A 9,965-nucleotide genomic window follows, 5' to 3' on the forward strand; every position below is an offset into this window, starting at 1 on the left:
AATTATATTAGATATATTATTATAATTCTTCAGATTATATGACTGTGCAAGGATAACTATTCATAAAAGCAGTTTTTAATAAACATATCGTTTCCTTTTTAAATCAAGCCAACGTCCTACTTTCTCTCTAATTTCAACCTTCCTAGAAAGCCAGCTTGATCCATTTCCCTTCAGGATGATCACTTCTTGGGGTTTTCAGAAATAATTCACAACTAAGTACAGTAGGGAAAAATATTTATTTTTCTAGAATCATTACCTTGACAGGCAAAACAAAGCATGTTCTCAATTTCATTCAGAAATACATTTAAAAAAATACATAGACCAATATGGCCTGCCCAGACATATATTCAACATGGTAAATATAAGGAATAAATCGTTTGAATATAAATAACGATAAAAAAATAAGTACATCAACATTCAATCTAACCTTTTCCCAGTTACATACAGGAACAAACTTTGACGGCTCTACAGCGCAGTCGACTTTCAAGATCTTTCACAAGCAACTCTATACCATTGTGTTTCCCAAGGTCAAGGGCAGGGGCCGGATTTCGTCATCCTTTCTCTCTCATAGACCAGGGCTAGCAGATTAGCATAGAAATGTTTCATCTACCGCTGATGGACACACTGGACTAGACTCCTATGAGGGGAGGATTCAGTATAGGGGCTGGGGAGCCTGGTGGCAGGAGAGGAGAGAACAGAGGGAGGCAATAATTATTAAGGGTGGGGAGTATACATGACATTGCAGTATGGTGAGGTAGATGCATATTCATGAAACACAGCCCAATGTACAGTAGTAACAGTTGCTTTGAGTTTTGCATTCTACAACTTAAAAAAAAAAGCCTTTGTCCTTTTTTTGTTTTTTGATTTTTTTTTTACTTTTTTTTTTTAAACTCAAGTGTTTTGTCCTTCGAGTATGTTTTCAATTTGTGCATTCTTCAGACAATTTTTGCATGGACTTTGGAGTTTTTCCCTGAAATGTGCCAGGCGCCTGAGTCAGACACAAACACTCCCGAGGGACTTTCTGCAGAGACTCCACCCTGGTGTGGAATCTCCTTCCTCTCTGGACGATGCCACCTTAGAATGTCATCATGTCTCCGCTCCCTGAGAGGTCCACTGACATCCCCAAACAGCAAGAAGGGGCAAAAAGCAGTCACCACCAGCAGAAGCGAATGAAGGCAGGTTAGGGAACATCTCAACCTTTCTTGGAATGTTTGGAACAAGGATGCTGGGCCTCCTCTGCCAGTCTGGAATAAGAAATTGTAGAAGCAGGATGGATGCTCTTGCTGAGAACCCAGCCAGCGTGGAGAGTGCAGAGTTAGTTCGTCATTGCCTTGCTCTATGGAAGTGATGGCTTCCAAAATACAGAAAAGCTCCGTAGTCAGTGTGCTCTGTTGTGTGTCAACTTCTGGTCTCTATAGAGCTCAGCTTTCAACTTTGCAACACGAAAAGATGTCCTGATGCTATTGCTGATGGCCTCCAACCTATTAAAACCAGATAAGAGAAAATAAATGTTATATAAGCACACACAGATAGAAAGAAAAGCAATCAAACTTTGACTAAAGAAACTTCTAAGTTTAGTTTGACACAAACACATCATCTAGTTCCCAGCCTCTCACTCGCTGATAAATCCTGCAGCAGCATCTCCGACCTCTGTGAACAAACCCTGCTGTTTATGCTTACTCCTGCAGAGAGGAATCCTATGAGTGTGTCTAAGAGGAATTAGGCACTACATACTATGTTTAAATAGCTCCCACCTACCCTCTGCTTCTGTGGAGAAATGGCATATTGGCACCTTCTAACTTACAAAAGAAATGGAAGCTAATACATGGGTGGCAGACCTGAGCAAATACAGTTTTTTTAAAAAAAAAAAAACTAAATGACTAATTTAATTGTGTTTCTGTGTGTGTGTGTGTGTGTGTGTGTGTGTGTGTGTGTGTGCTTATGAGTAGGAGCAGATGAAGAACTATAACATTAATTTAGTAGTTAATGTCAGACAAGGTAACAAACTGGTACAGTCTTCAGCAACTGTGACCTAATGGAGAACGAACCTGGTGGGGGGGCAGGTGTGAAGGGAGCCAACTGTGGCTATCCTACACAGAAGCAGTAACCAACTCAGCATCCCTCCCCACTGTCACACTGGGATCAGAACACTTTGGTCACAAAACATCTTGCCCCTGGATTTCTTGGAGAAGCTTCTAGACAGAGGAACATGTAACAGGTCTGAACAGGTCTAAGTCTCACCAACCTTACCTAATGGCTTTATTTCCCTTTGGCCATTTGAATAATTAACTGCTACTTTTTAAATAACATATATACATATTTTAAAAATCTTCCTTGACTGACTTTTAGTTTTCTTGAGGCAAGCAGAATATAGAAGAACCAGAGAGGGGGAAAAAGTCTAGATGTGCTTAAATGCTAAAGCTGCCTCTCAGTGTGGAAGGTTCACCTAGAGACCAGTGTGTGCTAAGACACAGTGGGCAGGCTTCTGCATTCAAGGCCCGAGTATTTGAGGAGCCCTTCCCTTTACTCATTGAAGTCCACAGACCGTGATGGTTCTGTGCTGTATGGGAGCCTTTCTCCCACCAGGAAGGACCAAGGAGGGAGACCTTAACACTGTTGTCCAGGGTTAGCAATCACTGCGAGCCTCTTACCTTCTTATTTTCCTGCCTTCCACCAGCTGCTGATAGATACACTTCTTTCCTAGCTTCGAACAGGCTCTTCTTTTCTTGAAGTCTTCTAAGCCTTTCTGCATGGTATTTTGGGCTCTGTTTAGACACAGGGAATAGCATTTTAGCGACAGTCTGTGGAGGTTCACCTTGACTCCCCAGGTCCCTGCTACTGTCTCTAAAGTGAGGTCAGTCACCGAGGAAGAAAGTCAGTGGGCTGCACATGACCGACAGCTAAATGGGCTTCCGCTCACCTGAGGTCTTTTCCTGCTTGACAGAAATTCCAGCACTTCTTGTCCTTTTGGTCAGCGCATTGACATCTGTTCCCGTTGTCTGTGGCCTTCGTGGAAAGTAAGTCCTTCAAGGAACGCTTGGACCGGGAAGGGCTTCCCAGGCCATATGGAACAACACGCCTATTACAGAATGAGAGAAGGAAAAGAGAGTAGATTAATTAATAATCTTCCCAATGACACATCCATTGAGCATACAACTCAGAACGCATTCGGCCAGCTCATGATAGGAAGTGAGGAAGCTATGTGACATGTTTGCCCATCAGTGACCCTCAGTGTATGTCCCCAGATGGGAGCACACCAGCTTTTATTCTGATTCCATGAAATTCTGTCTTAATACTTAACAATATTCCTTTTCTTCTAGACACAGCTTTGTCCCAAATGATAACACCTCTTTTTGGATTTCTGCTCTGTGTTTTCTTCCTTTTCTAGTGTGTGCTATGGGTGGAGGGAGGAAAATGGGGGGGGGGTGCTGAAGTAAAACCGTAACACAAGATTTTTCTACTTCAGTCATGTGTAATAATGTAGACATGTTGCCTGATGGAGCGAGGTATGCTGGGACACTGCTCCTCAGGTCTAGTAAGAACTCATGAGTATGAAGGACCTGGCATCAAAATGCTATCCAGTCACTTGCAATGGGTCCATTTCAGTTCTTACAGCGAGGAACACACTCCTTGGTAGACCCTGTACTAAGGATTAGGTCCAAAGTGGCTTGGGTCTGGTTTGGTTTGGAATTTGGCCAGCCATTGTAGACAGAATAAATGTGTTTGTTCTTTCTTATGATTGCTTCTGATGAGAGGACTAGTGTAGGGGGCTCAGGGTGAAACAGCCTTTGTTCACCTAGAAGGTAGAAGAGAACCCTGTAACCAGTGTTCTGATCTCTGCCTTGAAATGCAGCTTTCTAAAGACAAGGCAAGAAGCCAGAAGTTCAGGGCTCTACTCTAACCCTGCCACCAATTCGTTTCTTCTCAAGGGACTTCAACATTTGGTTTCTTAGTTTTTCCATAGGTAAAACAAAAGCATTACAGCTCTCTACTTTCCCACTAGGTCTCCCCTCTGGGACAGATGACAATGTGCCCCCTTGGAGAAAGTACAGTGTGAACTAGCCTACAGGACTTGGACTATTTGGTCCCCAAAACCCAAGAAAGAGTCTCCTGCTAAGACCCCCTTCCTTGCCTTGAAATGTACAACACATTCCTACTTGTCCTCAGCCCTTCCATCTGCCCCACGGTAGGCAGCCTGGTTCCCAACACCTCAGAAGACCCTCCGCTAGGTAACTAGCACCAAGCTGACCTGTCTCAGCATCATTTCTCTTGGGAGGCACGTTCTTGTCATGAGCAATGCTAAAGCCTGGAGCTCCCCAGAAGAGGGACTTCAACCCCCAGAAGCCAGAATCAAAGGACAGCTAGAGTTACAATGCCCTCTAGAGACTCACTCGGGAGTGTTGACCCAGATGATGTCCAAGTGGCAGAAGTAGACACACTCCTTGTCCATCAAGGAGGAACAGGAGCAACGCTTGGACCTTCGGTGTCTCCAGGGTGTGCTGGGAGGGGGGTTCTCCCCTCCATTCTCAGCTCGGGTGCTGAGCTCTGCTCCCAAGACAGCTGTGAAGAGAAACAGAAGGTTGATATGGGTCTCTCAACCATCCCAAGCACCTGCATCATCGTATTCAGGCCAGATCTAGCAGCGCAAATAGAAGCAGACAAGGCATACAGCCGCCTTTAGCCAGAAACACAAACAGAAAGAAAGGGCTTTCTTTGTTCTCCATGCTTAACAGGACTTCACCCTTACCCTGGCAGGCTTATCCACCTGCAGGGAGGTTACACACACATACACACACACACACACACACACACACACAGAGAGAGAGAGAGAGAGAGAGAGAGAGAGGAGATAAACAACTAGGGAAGGACTCCCCAGCATTTTGAAGAAGCTTTGAAAGGGATACTGTACTGCTGTTCTATCTGGTGGAATTTTAGGGAGCCCACACCTGAGATTAAGGATGGCATAACTCCCAGCTTCCGTAGTTTTAACTGGCATGTGGCCACAAATAAATAAGATAGACAGCCTATTTCAAACTGGGGCCACCTCTGTACCCATAATAACATTTCCTTTAGGGGTCCCCACTATTTCCCAGCTTGTGTAGGGGCACAGAGTGGTCTAGATGACTATGGACGCCTTTAATATTAAGTAGAAAGCAAGAGCATCCTGAAAATGACTAGCCACAGAAGAGACATTAACTTTGCAGTAGTCACTGCTGGTGGGAGACAAGATACAGTGCAGGAACCTAGGGAAGTGCTCTGTGGGTTCAGAACTCAGAATCTTTGGGCAGCAGACTTGCACCGGGACATGACACCCTCCGGCCCAATACAGCATCTCCTCTTTCCGTTGAAAATTTAGCCCTGCAGCTTATCTGCCTGATTTTGTTCATTTCAAACGATCAGGCACATTCCAGGGTTTTCATCCCTTTGACATCCTTTCTCTTTGGTTAGCGTCATGAAAAAAGAAAAAGAAAAAAGAAAAAAACGCAGTGACCCTAAAAAAATAAGGTTGGGAGAGGAGCCGAGCAGATGTGCCTTATACTGTCTAATTCCTTAAGCAGGCAAGAATGATCCCAGCTCCCCTCCCAAGACAGGTGAATACAACTGAAAATAGAGCTCACGCTGTTCGAGGATGCCAAAAATCTGCCAAATGAAACCTTAAGTCAATAGTGACAGATTTTAAAGAAAACATGTGCTTCGCCCTGAAACCGCCCGCGGGGTTGCGCAGCACAGGGTTGATCGGCAGGTGATTTCACTGCTCTCATTGTGCTCGCATGACCTGAATAAAATTCCTTGGCTTTAAGCTGGAGTGTTTAAATATTTTACACATTAACACCCTATCAAGACGGCGTTTGAATAAGCTCCTAAATGCACCGTGTAACCCTAAACACACGTATTTCAGATATATCTTTGCCTCAGTTGTAGCTACTCAGCAATATTGCTACATTATTTTGAAGCTGTGGGCTATTTGCCTGAAGTCGGTTGTATTTTATTTCCTTCACTGGGACACAGAAGTAATTGCAAGGCACTTGCTGTTCGAGGTGCGGTAAAAATAAAATAAAAATAAGAAGAAGGGTGAAAAACAGAAGCGAGAACAGCGCTGCGCTGGAGCACAAAGATTTGCAAGTTGTGCCTACCTGTTTCTGGAGCTCCTTGGAAAGCCACAAACAGCAGCGAGAAGATCACGGGAAAATAATCCATTCTTCTGCAAAGGGATCAAAAGAAGAAGAGGAAGAAAAAAAACTCGGTTGCAAATGGAGCTCAATGCAAAACGAAGAGGACGGCGTGTGATCGCTCCGATCGCCTCTGGTAATTGAGATCTCGGCGCGGTCCTCAGCAAGTGGCCCTTTCACCAGAGCGAAAGCGTCGCGGGCAGCTGGGGAGGCGGTGCGCGAGGACTGCAGCGCAGAGCGAGTCTAGCTCACAGCGCCAGTGCAGGAACGCGTCTGACTCGGACGGCTCTGGGACGGCTTTTTATATTGAACCCCTATAGAGTGGGGGGTAAACAGCTCCGACTTTATTCCAGCCCTAGACAATGTTATTGTGTGATTAGTCACCCACAGGCAACGTGCAGCCGGAGATAAGGCCAGGCTCTAGAGGAAATCACGGCTAACTTCAGAGGCAGACGCCCGCCGTCTGACAATCCAGGGGCAGGGCTAAGCAAAAGAAAACACCCACTAGACAGAGACCTCTGCAAAACCTGCGCTGAGCGGCAGCCCGCTTCCCTTTGCAGGCTGCCAGCCCCAGAGTTCAAGAATCAAGAGGTTCTCCAGGAGAAAAGTCACCCCATTGGAATGAAAAGTATGAAGTACAATGAAATAGATTGTATTGTGAGCGCGGGGGGGTGGGGGTGGGGGAGTGGTGGTCATTGTTCGCTTCATTTTCCTTTTATGTCTTTTTGAGTTTTAAACGGGATAAACAAGGGGACGCTCGCCCTCTTTGCTGTTCACTCCCTGGTACTGGAGAATCAGATTATTTTGGAAGATTAGCCTACTTTTCAAAGACCCCCTTCCTCAACTAAGACTGTATCTCTCTCTCTCTCTCTCTCTCTCTCTCTCTCTCTCTGTCTCTCTCTGTCTCTGTCTCTCTCTCTCTCTCTCTCTCTCTCTCTCTCTCTCTCTCTCTCTCTCTCTCTCTCTCTCTCTCTCTCTCAAATAAAATTCTTCTCATGTGAGAAAGAGTCCGTAAAGAGTTAACAAGGAAAAAATTAAATAATAATGATAAGAAAAACAACTGTAATTTTATTTTGTTAGGCACATCCTTGTTTTCCTAGGATCACTGATTAGAAGTACCCCACCAGTCCCACACTAAATATTTCTTGCGCCCACTCTCCCTGGCAATTGTCGGGCTATCCGGCCGGATCTCGAGAAATGGCAGGAAACGAACACTAGGGGGCAATGAAGAGCTGCAGGGGCTTATGTTTTAGACTAAAACAATTAAAGCCTTGGCTTCTAAATAATTGGAAACAAGCTGTGGCCGAACAAAAAGAGGGGCAGCGAGGGTGACTTCAAGGCCTTCCATTACCCTCCTTCCCTGGCTTTCCAGAGTCGCCCTGTCCCCCTGCGCTGCTTTATTTGGGCAAAGGGGTGTTCTGTGCATGTTTAGGAAGCTACAAGGGCGATGCGGGGAGGGAAGACCTGACCTGCCTGTGCTAAATAAGCGGATCAGATCATACCTCACCGTTTAATAGCGTGTTTACATTTTCCAAACAGTTTCCTGTCTATTTTACCATGAAAGCCTCCCTTCCCCCAGGTGCCCGCGGGTTTCTAAGGTACAGGTGACAGCATGCTTTAATGAATAAAGCGAAACACATAAAACATGTAGGCTTTTCCAGTAGGCTTCCCTTTTCAGGTGAGGAAAAGGAGGACCCCAGAATGTCCAGAAGCCTGAAGCCACTCAGAGTGCTTTTCTATAGAGATTAAACAGGACTGTGCCAAGACCTAGGGATGCCACCAGAGAGGCCCCCTCCTCCTTCTCATCTTGCTTGACTACCGTTCTCCCTGGGAGTAGATGCCAGTACAGACTCCTTTCTAATACCTGACCCACAGAAGGAGATGGACTGCAACCATTTCTCCACCTCTGCAATCAGAAGGCAGATTTGATAGCAATACCCAAGCTGTAGACAATGACATGCTTAGTCCCTTTGACCTCACTGGAAACCAGCGCAAGGGAGACACCAGCAGAATCAGGTCCCTAGTGAACTCTGTCCCTTATGAGGCACTGTACTAAGAGCTGGAGAAGCAGGAACCAGGAACCCTCCCACACCTAGACCTGAGGCCCAGGGCCACTGCCAGGCCTCAACCTCTGCTTTGCTTACCTCAGCCTGACCCCCAGGGTATCCAGGAGGTGACGGCTATCCCTAGAACTGGGCCCCAACAGGAAGCCAGCTCTGCCCACCCCGGCTCCTCAGAAGACCTGGGGGATGAGAGCTGATGTCACCTCCTCAAAGCCCAAGCTTCTCACACGCAGAAGAAATGCGGTTGGAAATGTGTACTCCCTTAACCCCTCTCCTCTGCCCCCCCCCCCCCCCCCATACACACCTTTCCTAACCTCCTGGCCAATTTAGCCAAACACTGGCAATTGTCAGGACCAACCTGTCCTCAGCTCCACCCCGGAAATGCCCAACCCAGTTCGCAAAGGTATCCTCTACTGTCTAGCCCAGAACATCCTTCAGCGCTGGAACCCCTGCAGGTACTAGTGGCCCCAGCATCAAGGGAAGCAAATGGGAACTGTCCAGGTATCTTCCTACTCTCTATCTCAAATAAAATTCTTCTCATGTGAGAAAGAGTCTGACCAATACCACCCCGTACATATTCTCAAAGTAGAAATGTAAAAGTTGGCAGTAACCCACTCTGACCCCTGCTGTTCTAACATTCTGTGAGCGCAAACTGTAAACAAAAACAATACATTAAGCCTGGGAGGGTCTCATCTTTCCAGATATGATCCTACCTTTTATGTTTTGTCCTGAAGTCCCCAGGCCTCTGTGTGTTTATGCATTGTGTGTGCATGCATGTGCACCTATGTCTCTTCTGTGTGTGCTTAGGACGCAGTGCAGACTCTGCCTCTCTACCAACTCTCAATTTCTGTCCCTTACAGCAGCCCCCCCCCCCCTTCCTTTTCTTCCCAGGGAAGGAAGTGGGACTCCTCATTCAAGGCCAGCAAGGGAAGCTCTAGGCTCCTCTAGGCAATGTCCCAGATAAAATTTTGCCAAGTATCAAGGGGAGGGGAGGGGAGGACAGTCCCATCAAACCAGTTTGACAAGCTAGCTGGTCCCACCCGCCTCCACTTAAGATATTCCTATTAGAAAGGCTGAAGAGCTGAAGGAAGAAAAAGCCATGAGTGGATGTTTTATAACTACGGGGGTGCCTTCCCTGAGTTCACCCCACTCTTCAGAAACCTCCCAGGGGAATGCTCCTGACAGCCCACCACCCTCGAGGAGGGAGAAAAGAGACAAGGAAGATGGTTCTTCCCTCCCATACAACAGCTCCTTGTTGGCCTTATTGTTCCTGCTGGAGATGTTACCCTTGAATGCGGGAAACTGCTTGATAAAGCTGTTTTTATGTTTTTCTTTCTGTATCTTTGGCTGCATATTAATAGATAGCTATAAATAAAACACCCTGAGCCCGAAATACAGAAACCACACAGTAGCGGAGTGTATTGTTTCTAGCACTCTTCGACTTTGCTCTCTCAACTTTTGCGTAACAAAACTTGCAACTTTGCCAAGCCAATAAATTTGATGAAAGATGTTGCATTTTGTCCGGGGGAAGAAGAGAGCTGTGCAGTTGCTTGACGGCAAGTGGAAGTTAGCTTCTGGTGGGCAAGGTGAAGCCATGCAGACACTGAGCCTGCTCTGCTCTGGCGTGGGTGACTGCTGTGTAGACGCAGTTTTCGTGCAGTGTTGTACCTGACAATCACGGTGCCCACGCCACACCGCATACACGTGGTAGTGGGAATGGACGAAGTTTCTT

The 9,965-nt window shown here is 46.4% G+C and overlaps 1 protein-coding gene across 1 annotated transcript; it reads right to left on the minus strand.

Annotated features, from left to right (window-relative positions):
• Positions 1-232: 232 nt before the first annotated feature.
• Edn1 (endothelin 1) lies at positions 233-6,424 on the minus strand. The gene is made up of 5 exons (XM_041632827.1): positions 6,135-6,424; positions 4,392-4,560; positions 2,921-3,079; positions 2,652-2,765; positions 233-1,481 (listed from the first exon to the last, which is right to left on the minus strand). The coding sequence occupies exons 1-5, from the start codon at positions 6,196-6,198 to the stop codon at positions 1,379-1,381; spliced, it is 609 nt and encodes a 202-aa protein (XP_041488761.1). The 5' UTR covers positions 6,199-6,424; the 3' UTR covers positions 233-1,378.
• Positions 6,425-9,965: the final 3,541 nt, after the last annotated feature.

The sequence above is a fragment of the Microtus oregoni genome, unplaced genomic scaffold (assembly GCF_018167655.1).
Source record: "Microtus oregoni isolate MIOR12 unplaced genomic scaffold, Mior012 000042F_ref0000377, whole genome shotgun sequence".
Classification (NCBI taxonomy): Eukaryota; Metazoa; Chordata; class Mammalia; order Rodentia; family Cricetidae; genus Microtus; species Microtus oregoni.